Here is a 13768-nt window from a genome sequence, read left to right on the forward strand (position 1 = left end):
ATTGAAATTGAGAATATATATGAAACCTATGGTTCTGGCGTAGACAAAGAATTATGATAGTTAAAAATTAAAAAAAATTCAAGTGCAGGATCGTTTTCGTCATACGTTTTGGTATCGCAGGCAGAAATCTGATAACTCACTCTGTTCCTCCGAGCAATAATACTGTTTGATAAGATGGCCGCCGACAATGAATCATAACTCATCACATTTCTGATAGAAGGTAAATTTGTGTTGCAGATTGATGAATCAACTGTGATAGATAACAGAGCTGTTTTAGCTTACTTGAGATTCATAAATGAGAGTAAGGACGAGGAAATGCTGTTTCCAAGAACTTTGTACACAAATATAAAAGGATAGTCGATTTTTAAATTGGTCAAAGATTATTTTTAGGTAAAAGAAATTCCCCTCACAAATGTAAGTGCTTGTGCAACAGATGGTGCTCTAACCATGTCTGGTTGTTATACTGGGTTTCTGGGTCACCTTAAAAAAGAAGTACTGGAAGTTATCTCCCCATTCATAATGTCATTCATCGTCAACTTTTGGCTGCGAAAAATTAGTTATTTCTGGAATCAATAAAATAAAAGCTAATTCTCCTAATAACCGTTTGTTCCGAGAACTTTGCCATCAGAATGATGAAGATTTCGAATTCCTGCTCCTACATACAGCTGTGAGATGGCTTTCAAAAGGAAACTGAGCCGTTTCTTCGAATTGCTGGATTCGGTTACTGAGTTTCTCGACACCACTGATCCTGTTTTAAGTAAGAGTTTGAAGCAACGCAAGTTGGAAACTGCGTACCTCACTCATAGTTCTGAAAAAATGAAGGAAATCAACGTAAAACTTCAAGGAAATAAAATGAACATTATCAAGGCAAAGGGAATCATATCTTCATTCATCGCCAAATTTGATATCTACAAATCAAACATTGGTCGCAAATAGCTAATGCAATTTCCAACTATTAAAAAGTGTTCAATGGCAGATATCGAGATTCTCGAAAATAAAATCTTAATTTTTACTGATCACCTTGATCATTTATGGAATCAAGATTTAAAGATTTGATGAAATTAGAAATTCTGGATTGGATTTTCGATCCTTTCTCTTTTGAAGTTGTGGATAAGCTCACTTCCTCTTTGTAAACTGAGTTTTTAGTTTTGAAGTATGGCTGTGAGGCTTAAGTCGTCTTTAAAAAATACGGTTACGAGTTAGCTTGAGTAAAGCTTATGGACGCTTATCCACAATTGTGGAAACAAACTGAGCCGCTTTTCATCTCGTTCCCGTCAACATATTTAGTGGAGAGAGGATTTAGTTCTGTCTTCCAGCTGCTCACAGAGCAAAGAGATAGGTTGGACATTTGCTTCAAAGGAGACCCGCATTTAAATCTGACGAGCATAAAACCTGACATTCAAGCTCTAACTTGAAATACACCAAGCACGGGGCAGTCATTGAAGTGGTAAAAATGTACTTTCTCCCTCTTCATTTTTTTTCTCAAATTTTAGTTGTTCACGTTTTACTTTTTCTTGATTACATTAAAATATGAATTTAAAAAAATTCACTTTTGTTTTGATTATTCCGTTTTAAATATCATTTCTTTTTGAAAAAAAAAAGATGCAAATTTTTTTTTTTAATTAATAAAAATGACAGGATAAATGTGCCTCCTTATTTGCATTACAATTTAAATTAAAATCAAATAACATGGCATATTTTCAGTATTTGGTTGCTCACAAGCAACAATAAATGGTTTTTTGAGCAAAAAAAAAGGGGCGATAGGAGTCAGCCAACCCCAAGAGGGGGGCGATGGTCCACAAAAGGTTGGGAACCACTGGTCTAGACCAGACACAACGGCGTTCTTCAGCCTAGCCCCACGTGTACGTGATCTGAACACGCGTGCTTCAAACCATGCGCAAACAACAATCTACCAGCCAATAAGTATCTTAAGAGCGGAAATAACAATCCAGTATTTTTAATTAAGCTGTATTTAACCTCGGTATCATTGATGCATTTTGTTATCAATAGTAGTAGTGGTAGTTTGTGAATTGCGATCCCTTATGTGTGTACTTTTTTTTACTGCATTTTTGACTGGATTCTATATAAAGTATATTAAGAGCGGAAATAGCAATCCTGTATTTTGAATAAAGCTCCATTAAATCTGAGTGTCTTTCATGCATTTTGTTGTTATTATTATTAATAGTTGTAGAGGAAGTTTGTAAATTGCGACCCCAAATCTTTATGCTTTTTTTCCCCCTTCATTTTTGACTGGATGCTAAAGTATAAAAATGGCGGGAATAACGTAACATCCTGTATTTTGAATTAAACTGTATTTAACGTTGGTATATTTGATTCATTTTGTTTTTATTATTAATAGTAATAAAATTTGCAAATTGCGACCCATAATATATGTACACTTTTTTGACTTTATTTTTGACTGAATTCTAAAATATATTAAAAGCGGGAATAAAGGAATACCTTTTATTTTAAAATAAGCTCTGTTTACCATGGTATCTTTGATGTAATTTAGTTTTGTTATTAAAAGTAGTATTTTCACTTAGTTGTAATTAACCTAGGTATAGGTGATGCATTTTTTTTTGTTATTATAATTAACTGTAGTAAAGGTAGTTTGTATATTGCGACCTTTAATGTGTATGCTTCATTTCACTTCCTTTTTGTCTGGATTCTAAAATATTAATAATAATTATATAATAATTATATAATTTAAAATATTAATATATATAATAATTTCTCCATTTGAAAAAAAAAAAAGTTAGTCCATTCGCTTGAAATATAAATTCAAACAATCATGCTAAAATTTATAATAATTTTTCTGTCTGTAATACTTTATTTTTGCGTCCGAGAAAATATTGACAGACTTACATTTTAAAAAATTAGATGCATATGGTAGCTGTTTGTCTGCCTTCTTTTCTCTGCAGAGCTGTAAGCTGACTTTCCACCTCCCCCCCCCCCACAGAACATATATGAACTCGAAACATTCTTTCCTCTACGATATAAAATTACTTTTGTTTTTATAGTTCCGAACTTTAAATCACAGAAAAAGAGATACAAAAAATTGAGATGGAGTGCTAAAAATAGAAAAATACGACTTTTTCCTTATTTCTCAAGAACTATTTTGCCGATTTCACTCAAATTTTGTATTTTGCCATTTAAATTTGCATTCTTTCAAATGATATAAAAATTGTTTACCGTACAATGCAAAAGTTTTTCGACTATCATTAAATAAAATAATAAATATTTACTAAAAGCTATATTTTGCATGAAATTATTTTTAGAGAAAGGAATTTTATAATTGTATACATAAATTTTTCAATTCGCTTGAAAAAATATTGGTATATAGTGAAATAGGAAAAAAGTAAAGTTAACATTAAGGGGTCCAAACTTTAAATCGCGCTCCATACCAAACTATTAGGACCGTATTTCCAGATAGCAGCTACTCCCTATATTTTTGGGGTCAGAAATCCGAATCCGTTGGAAAAAAAGGTATGTTTAATCAGTGAAAGCGCATTTGGTATAATTTCCTAATTTAAAATATCATTTGCACTAAGTAATTAATTTTGACATCACCCTCTCGAACCATTAAGAATGATCATAGAACATTAAGACCGGATCAATAGATCAAAAGTTATTCAGGTGGGTTCGTTTATTTTTTGCGCACTGTACATTCATTTGAAGTATATGACAATATTCCTAATAACAGTATAAGATATTTTAATGTTTATATAGGAGGATAATTTAGCTGGTGGTTATCCTCATATACACCGAAGAGCCATTACATTATGACCACTCTCCATCTATAACAATGGGCTCGCCCAGGTTTTCATGGTTTCTCGCCCGGGACACTAGGACCCATAATCCTCATAGAACAATCCCTGACGTCTCTGAGCTACTTGAACATAGTTGCAGACCATTTTCACCCATTCATGGCAACAGTTTTTCCTGCGGGGGATGGTGTTTACCAACAGGATAATGCACCATGGTCAAATCGTCGAGGAACTTTCCAGTGACTCTCAAGTCATGTCTTGCCCCCAAATTCACCTGACCTTAATCCAATAGAGCATTTGTGGTCCTACTTGGAAAACCAAATTCGTGCTGCCACGCTACCCCCTCGCAATGTGAGGGAATTGCAGGACCAATATGTGATCGCTTGGTACTACTAGATACCTCAGACTACCTATCAGCACCTTGTGGAATCAATGCCACGGCGGGTGCTAGCAGTTTTGAGGGCTAAAGGTGGTCCTACATGTTACTAGCAGGGTGGTCATAATGTAATGGCTATTCGGTGTATATGCTCTTAAAGAATTAAGATTGGTAGTAGAAAATAAGGTGAGATGAAGGATGAAGTTCTCGTTCCATATCGGACATAAATGAAAACGTTTTGTTCTCTTTCGTATAACTTTGTTAATTTAAATAACAGAAAAAATGTATTTTCCTCAAACAAAGTTTTGCCTCGTTACCCAATATTTTTGTTAACTCGTTATAAAAAAAAAATTTGTAGCTTAAATATTAATATTTTGAGGTATCAGACTTTCAGCAATATACCAAGCATACTAAAGTTGAAATTTACAAAAAGATGAAATGAAGGTTTGATTTAAAGAATAAATATTTGCACCTATGGAAAGTGTGATAAAATTATGCTAAACTAATTATATATGCTGTGAAAAAATTTTGGAAAAAAATTTGCAATTTTTATTTTCCTTATTTTTTATTTGAATTGAGTATTTTTAATTTTAATGCATTTTTTTTTAAAGTTTAAAAACACATTGATTTGAACAAGCATTAATCGTCAATCTACAAACATTTACGTTACATTACAATAAAATTTACACTTTACCTAAAATAAGTAAGTAAATAACCAAAAATTGAAAAAGATCAGATTTGCTGCAAGACTTAAGATATTTACTTTATTTCAGAACTGGTATTAATTCATGCAGATGATTTTTTTTCTTTGTTTTTAATGTCAAAACCTGTAGTTTTGCAATTTTGAACCGAACTTAGAGTACTAAGGAAGTCCTTGTAAAAGTTTTAGGACAATTTCAATTTCATGGAGAACATCAGAATTGTAACAAGCTTACATTTGATTTATGGATGATTCTCACGAAACATGACAATTCACTGTCCCTTGCTCCAAGATCTAATACTATAATACTAAAAGAACTTTTTTTTAAAAAAAAAATTAGTAAATAGCATTGCTGTTAGCATTTCAAAATGACTTTGCACTAGCATTGACTGTTTTGTATACTTAAAAAATTTAATTGAATATCAAAATGTCATTTTTCTGGCGTGTCCCAAACAATATTTCCAATAATAACTAACTTCAAAACTTCCCATACATTTCTGGCAACTTTTATTTAGTGATTTATAACCAAAATAGATTGCGCCAGGAATCAATATCTTATGTAAATAGATTGATTAGATACCCTCCTATCTGAGCATGTCTTGTTGCATGAATAAAAATCCAATTTTCTGGCTCAAAATCTATTTCAAAAAATTTTTCAAGGTGAGTGATTTTTATCCTGTCATTTTCCTGGCTTCTTGAAATCATTAATAACAAAAACTACATAGATTTATCTGAGTTATTTTAAGAAATACTGTTGTTTTCTGCAGAATATAAACGTCTTCGGCCAAAATATTAAATTAAAGTAAAGTTATATACTATAAAATGGCGAATTTGTCATTTTCCTGGCTTATGAATGCCAGGACATTGAAGTGTTACCAGAAATTCCTTTTCACTGCTAATACTGTAAAGAAGGAAAGCAAATATTAACCTAATACCAATTTTATGTATGATTGTAATATGCTTGGATGTAATCAAAGTTATTTATTTATTTAATGATTGATTATTATACGCAATTTTATTCTGTACATATCAGCAACAAAAATTTTTTTGTTTCTTTCTACAGTGGATAAAAAGAATTAATTTAAGTAATTTGCGGTCCATCTAACATAAAGGCTTAAGTTGAGTTACTTACTATTAACTTAAAATGACTGTTTTTTAAACTTCTAAGGTAATATGTCATTTTCCTGGCATTCAAGATTTGGCAAATTTCTATTTTATTTTTTTTCTCAAGCAAATGTCAATAAACTACACTGCTGTCTATAAGATATTAATAAGTGTAGCTAAAGAAGTATACAAAAAAATTTTAGATTATTTTGAAGACTTTAAATTTGAAGAAATTTTTTGGTCCGAATTGTCATGTTTCGTGAGAATCACCCTTATATTAGTGGGGGGGGGGCAGGAACATATTTCATGATTAGTTCGAGGGCAATATTATTCTCACTCATGACATGATTCCTCTGTCACTGAATGAATTACATGTCGAAATTGTTGTTAAGCGCAAACCAAGAGCAGTGTACTAATTAACCTGGGGATTCGAACCAAAGACTCATCAATGGTAAATGAGGGCTAAATCATACAAGCCATATCGGCTCTAGAATATTTATTATTTAAGTTGAAAAAAACAATGGAAAAATTAAAACGAGGTATTATAAATTCCGTTATAATGTAAACGTACTATATGCCATTCAAAGGTGTTGTTTTGTCATCCCCCCATCTCACGATTTCGGAAAAAGCGGTGCTTTTAATAATAATAATAATAAAAATTGGCGTAAAAAAATTAATTCTTATTTTTCTCGTTTTTTTTTTTTCTTTTTTAAACATTTTCTTGACGAGAACTTTTCCTGCGCGACGAAAAAAGGGATTACAATCGTAATTTGTTTGTCCATTTTGTTATTCATAATTGTTTTTTATAATATTAAAAAATTGTATTTTCCTGATAAGTAGAAAAACTATTTTTTATGCCCGCACACTTTAAAAAAAAGAATTGTTAAGGTCATGATTGTAGTTCATGCGACAACATGGTAGGTATAGGGGATTACAAGTCTATTTTAACTCATATATGAGAAATTATTTATTATACAAAAATATATACACTATTTAAGAGCAAATTAAAAAGATTCAGTGTACATGTATTATATATACAGTGGGTGATCGGTTAACGAACATAATCCGTTCCGAGACTATGTTCGCTATCCGAATTGTTCGTTAACCGATCATCGATTCACCATAGACTTCTATGTGAAATCGATAAATTCGTTCTGGAGACCCTAAAAATTAAATTTTAAAAAATTTATGATTTCTTAGTAAGTTTTTTTAAAAATAATACATACATATAGTCTTACATATTAATCAGTCCTTTAAATTTTTTGCTTATGGGGCATTGAAGAACATGTCCAATGTCGATTTCTTTTCTCTCTTTTTCAGGATTTTCCGGAAGTAATTAATAGCATTATCGTTGTAAAGATCCCCAACCCTACTGACATCAGCTTGGTTTGGATGCCATTCTAAGATCATTGCTCTGACATCCTCCCACTTTTTCAAAAGATTTTTAATGGCAGATGTCGGCATTGGTCCTCTTTCGTCTGCCTCTTGTTCAGAAGGAGACACATTTCGCTGTGTTTCTTGGTGTTCTTCATTCAAAATTTCTTGGAGTTCTTCTGTCGTCAGTTCATCTTCATGTCCCATTATGAGCTCTTCTATGTCATCCTCGTTCACCTCCACTTCCAGATCTCTAGCAGTTGTCAAATTCATCCATAATTTCAGGGGTGTCTCCCTGATCACCTCCGTCTCCTTGAACGAAGGATGGACACAGCTTCCGCCAAGCAGAAATCAACTGCCGCTGTGTGACTTCTGACTACGCCTTTTTAATGATACGAATAGCTTCAAGAATGTCAAATTTTTCGTTCCAAAACTTTTTTAAAGTCATTGTTGAGGAGAATTAGCTTGCTCCAAAACACCGACGAAACAGTGCGTGAGTGTACAATTTCTTGAAAGCCGCAATAACCTCCTGATCCATCGGCTGAAGAAGTCGTATTCGGAGGTAAAACCTGAACTGTCAGCCAGGGAAAGTCTGTCAACAAATTATCTTCAAGATCCTTTGGGTGTCCTGGGGCATTGTCCAATAGCAGCAGTGCTTTCAACGGCAAGTCATTGGTATCAAGGTAGTCCTTGATGCTCGGGGTACAAACTTTAAATAGCCATTCTTTGAAAAGATACTGCGTGACCCATGCCCTCTTATTCGATCTCCACATCACTGGCAATTTGCTCTTAATTATGGAATTTGTTTTTAATGCTCTGGGATTCTCAGAGTGGTAAACGAGAAGTGGTTTAAGCTTCATATCACCACTAGCGTTAGCTCCCAAAAGTAACGTCAATCGGTCTTTCATTGATTTATGCCCAGGAACACTTTTCTCATCTTTCGTGATGTAGGTACGGATCGGCATGCGCTTCCAAAACATATCAGTTTCATCACAATTAAATATTTGTTGTGGACGATACCCTTCCACTTCAATGAATTCTTGAAATTTGAGACAGTACTTCTCAGCTGCTTCTTTATCTGCACTAGCAGACTCACCACGCATTAATACATGTTTAATTCCAGACCTTCTTTTAAACTTTGTAAACCAGCCGGTGAGCGCCTTGAATTCTAACTCCTCGGATGACGAACCTGAAGTTTGTTCTTTCAATTTCTCAAAAATTTCTCCAGCCTTCTCTTGAATGATAGGCATACTAGTTACATCTCGTTTCATTTCCAGTTCATTTATCCAAACTAAAATCAACCTCTCCATTTTATCATGGATGGCACTTCTTTGCGTCGCAGATGTGATTTTCGTTACTCCTTCAGCTCCTCATAATAATAATTATTGAATGACCTTTAAATTCATTGTTAATTCAAGTTTAATTTAGTAATTATCAATATACTAAGCATGCTTTAAACATTTCCCCTTTCAGTGATCTTATTTTGTATGCAAAATGATAACAAATGCTTAATATTAAGTTCTCTTCAGGCCGAGAAGTGTTCGTTAGAATTCGTTTGTTCATTATCCGTTCGTTGTCCGAACTCAAAAAATCTTTTTTGAAAGTGTTCGTTATCCGAACGCAAAAAACTTTCGTGAAAGTGTTCGTTAACCGATTTGTTCGTTAACAGATCTGTTCGTTAACCGATCACCCACTGTAGTCTGTCTGAAAAACTGAAGTCACGTGAGCACGATGGGGTATGTTTTTGTCTCGCCCTATCCCTCAGGGGTGTTGAATAACTTACCATATGGATACAAACAAAAGATATGACCCACAAAATCTTATGAGAAAAAGATGTCTAACTGGAAGTTGGTGGTAAAATGTAAACATTCTCGTCGTTAGGTTTTAAATCAATTCTCAATTTAAAAAAATAAAAAAACGTGATTTTTTTTTTAAGAATATAATTGTTTTAGCAAGACAGCAGAATTTTCCCGACGATTTTTAAGTCCGTCCCGACAAGGGGGCAGTTGCCCCCCCCCCCTCCCTGCCTTTATTTAAATTCGCAGAAATGGTTTTCTCATGGCTATAAAAACAAGCGATTCTCTATTAGAGGGGTCTCCAGCCAATTTTTACTTTAAAATGCATTCTAGAATACCGGTAAGACAGCCAGTATATTTATTTTTTCAAAGTGAATATAGTATTCGTTTTTGAAAACTGAAATATTTTACTCGTTGTCGCACAGTAGAGGCACCTGTAAAACGATGCTTGCTGTTTCACCAGATTTATTCTGCATCAATCATTGTAGTTTTATGCGATTTTCTGTTATAAATTATCTTAGTTTTGAAAATTTAAAAATCTTTTATTAGGCATTTCAAGTTTCAAATAACAATTCCTCTCGCTCTTATAAAAAATTACCTTTTTTGCATTATAATCAGTGCAAGTATTACATTATGCATTATTTTGTATTTTTACCTTTATAGAGATTTATTAATTTTTTTATACTACACTTTGAATGACAATGTTTATTTAAGAGCATTACTTTTTTTCTTTACAAATTATTGTAAATTTTGAATAAATTTTCGTGTTAAAAGATTTTTTCTGTCGCAGCAATTCAAAACCTGTGCAAGGCGAAAGGAAAGAAAAGAAGGCTAATATTACTTAATAACAGTAAGTTTCAGAATATTTTTGGCTTGCACACATACACTTTCAAACATGTTAGCAGGAGAAAAAGAAACACCTTTGAAATAAAAGAACTTTCTATTAAGTGAATTTGTGATATAAAATATACTTCAATACTAAGGGCAGTACCCGATTTATCAGAAGGCCTACAATTTTTTAGTGTTTTTCTTAATAATCCTCTATTAGAATTAAGACTAAAAAATTTAAAATAAATATAAGCCCAAATTTACTAACGTATAATCTTAAATAAACTTATGATATAAATATTTCAAAAGCATTTTGCACGTAAACATGTAAATTTGATTTTAAATTATGACCAGCGTAGTCTCAAACAGTTCTGGACCCAGATCAAGCGCTGATGTTGAACAGAAATTTTTAAGATGTAAGAATTTGCTCATTGACAAAACTGAAGGCGTTCTATCAATTTTAGGAACATCAAAAAACATTTGATAATTGAATGCAAATCTGATGTGTTTGCAGATTGGAGGCAATTGTTTACATTATTGGGGCTGATTAAATATATGCAAGCATATTTTGGGCAACCATCCTCATCCGCAAGTACCAAAAAGAAAAAACAGCCCCCTCCCTCGATTTTTACTTTGATTGTAGTCATCAAATTTTGAGATTCAATTCAAATAAAAGATGTAACTTAGCATAAAAAATTTTTATGTTTTAAGACATTAATTTTATAAAAGCTCGAGTAAAATATTCTAGGAATCTTTTGAGTTTTATCATACTTGTGTGTTTTAAACTAGACATCCGTAACTCTTGGAGAGAAAAAAATTCACTTAATTTTCATCTCCAATTTTCCACAAGCAATTTTTTATTACAATACTTAAAATTAAGAAAATTTTACAACTATGGGGATTTTAATGCTTTCAAAAACATTGCTCCTACTCAGTCTCCCACAGCCTCATCAACAAAAATAAGCTACCCTAAAGCGGGGTGGTTACATAATATTAGAGCTGTCCCTTATTTACAATAGATATTATTACTTTCGAGCTTTTATTAAATTTGTAAATAGATTTAAATTAAGATTTCTTTAAGAAAAAAAGGAATTTTCTCAAAAATTTAAGAAAAAAACATTAATGGTTTTTAGCTTTTATTTTATCAGTAATATTTAAACAATGCTAATAGCATAACAATTGTTTTGAAATATTAATAAAACTCCAAAATCAAATAGACATTAAAGTAAACTGATTAGAGCATTGCATTAATTCTCAATCCCCAAAACAAATCAGCAAGATTCTTGTTACTTGAACACAAAATCTCCTGGATTTAATTATTCACAGTAAAGACAAGTTACACATCAGATGAGGTATTCAAATATTACGTAAGCACCAAGAGGTAAAAAGTTCTGAATTTCCTTATTATTGCTGACAAGAGAAAGTAAATTATTTGTCTTTCTAATTGCTTTTAAATAGAAAAGCAAATTAACAAAAAAATAAAAGGAAGGCAACAAAAGGTCGAAATTGCCAAAAACAGGGTTGCCACAGAAAAAAAATGAACAAAATAATTGCTTTTAGTAGCCAAAAACTAGGAAAATAGTTGCCTAAATAAGAACAAAAATTCATCAAAAATATGACTAAAATTTCGTTAATGACTTGTCATATACCATGATCCATTCAGCCAAGTTGGTGGCAAATATGATAATTTTTATATAAAGGTAAATGTTTATATATATATATATATATGAAAAGTGATTGCTCATATTCAAAATTCACGCATCGTAATAACGTATTAAATAAAAAAAATTTAAAATCGTGCGGAATTTCGTAGCAATAATCATTGAAAAGGCGTTCAAGAAATGAAATAGACTTGCAATGGAGTCTGTGTAGATTGAACGAATTAAACAGTGAAGACTCAAATTTGCAATTCAAAATTTTCAACATTTTTTATTTTTTAAGAAAAAAAAGTTCAGTGTGTTCAGAAACTATCTTGTGGGGTGCATATTTTTCACTCAATTTCTGCTTTTCAAAAAATAATAATAATATAAAACATCGCTCGGAGTACAGAAAAGTCTCCTTTTCCTGTAAATAGTTGCTTTTTTAGCCTTTTCAGGCAAAAAAAAAAGTTGCCAAAGTCTCCTCATGCCAAAAATAGTTGCATTTTAGTCACCTGTGGCAACCCTGCAAAAATTAAAACTTAACTTTTTAATGACCTCACCATCCCAGATTTTCAACTTTATATTGATATTCAAGATTATTAATAGCTAATATTATTGAATATTAATTTTATAGTGAAGTCAATATTTCCAAAATTTTCATAAAAAAAATAGAACATCAGTCAAACATTAAAAGTTTTATTAATACACAGACTTCATAACTTTTTACACTGGTAAGTACAAGGATTTATATACAATGATTACTGATACAGAAACAGTATTAGACCAAATAATATTGCATGATGAAAAATAAAGCCACTATAAAGCGAAATGCTTAAGTTTAATAGCATTAATTAATAATAAAGAAAACTGGAATGTTTATAACAAGAAAGCAGACTTGTGCTTAATAACAAGTATACAGTTCAAAATAGTTTAAAATTTGATTAATAATTTAAAAGAAATTTTTTTTAAAGTTATGAATTTAAATGAAGCTACTTAATCAAATCTAAGAATTAATCTTTAAACTAGAAATAAAATATTGGAGGGCTTATATAGAGTAGTATAATATTGGCACACATAGATATAATTCAAATATCAAAATATTCTAATTACAAGCTATTTGGCATATAATTAAATAAAAGTTTAAAAAAAAAAACATAAGTATTTCATAAAAAGAAAACAATGTGTAGACATTTTTTAAATAAATTTTGTATATTTCGAAAATAATACTTTAATAATAACGGATATCTAAGGCACATACTTTATCAGTGATTAGGAATGTTATTTAGGATCCGATACAAAATTGGATTTAATTGAGATTTAGTCAATTTAGATCCAGTTAATGATTTAGATTACAGTAAATAATTCAAAAATTAATATTACATAAAAAGAATTTCAAAATTTTCATTGATAAAAAATTATAAAAATAATGCACATCCCTTGATTTAGAGAGCATCTTTGAATTATCTATTAAGTAATTCACTAAAAGTGTTCGATAGCAGAATACAAAAGCACCCACTATTTCAAAAATTTACAAATACAAATATTTAAAAAAAAATTAAAAAAACATAACAGTATATAAATGAATTCTTATGTGCTCAGAATGAAAATCATCTCAAACGGACGAATTTAAGAACATGGTGTTTCATGAACAGTTGAGTGCACAAATTAAACTCCTTCGTAGTCTCGTTTGATTGCAGATGCCAAGCACCAAGCAAACATGCATCCCAGAAGCTAAACAAAAAAATAAATTATTAATTTCATAAAAATAGGATTCAAGCTTTCTGGTATTTATCTCAAGTTTTTAAGATGATTTGTATGCATGTATTTAATATATATAAACATATTTACACATACATAGTGTCTAATAATATACATAAATATACATAAAACATGTTATGTTGTAGTCAATTTAAAATAGAGACAAAATTTTAATAAAATAATTATAAACTAACAAACTTTACACTAACAGGAGATAGTGAAATATAAAAAAAGGAATCACATAAAATAAAAATTTTAAGTTTAATAAATAATTATTATATTTTGTGTGCTTTAACTCTATCAACTCAACTAGTAATATTTTTATTTAAAAGCTGCTTTTAATATTGTAACCTATTTTAATATAGTAACTTTTAACATGCATAAACTTCACACTAAAAATAAGATGGCGAAAAAAAATGAAATAT

At 31.0% G+C, this 13768-nt stretch overlaps 1 protein-coding gene across 1 annotated transcript in view; it reads right to left on the minus strand.

Moving 5' to 3' along the window:
• Nucleotides 1-12265: 12265 nt before the first annotated feature.
• The window catches only part of LOC107451396 (CD63 antigen), a 28998-nt gene continuing 27495 nt past the window's right edge, over nt 12266-13768 (minus strand). Inside the window, exon 7 of the mRNA XM_071183175.2 lies at nt 12266-13316. Coding sequence (XP_071039276.1) covers nt 13251-13316 — 66 coding nt within the window. The 3' untranslated portion in view covers nt 12266-13250. The remainder of the gene's footprint in view (nt 13317-13768) is intronic.

This window comes from Parasteatoda tepidariorum, chromosome 3, assembly GCF_982258835.1.
Source record: "Parasteatoda tepidariorum strain Cologne lab strain chromosome 3, Ptep-v5.0, whole genome shotgun sequence".
In the NCBI taxonomy this organism is placed as follows: Eukaryota; Metazoa; Arthropoda; class Arachnida; order Araneae; family Theridiidae; genus Parasteatoda; species Parasteatoda tepidariorum.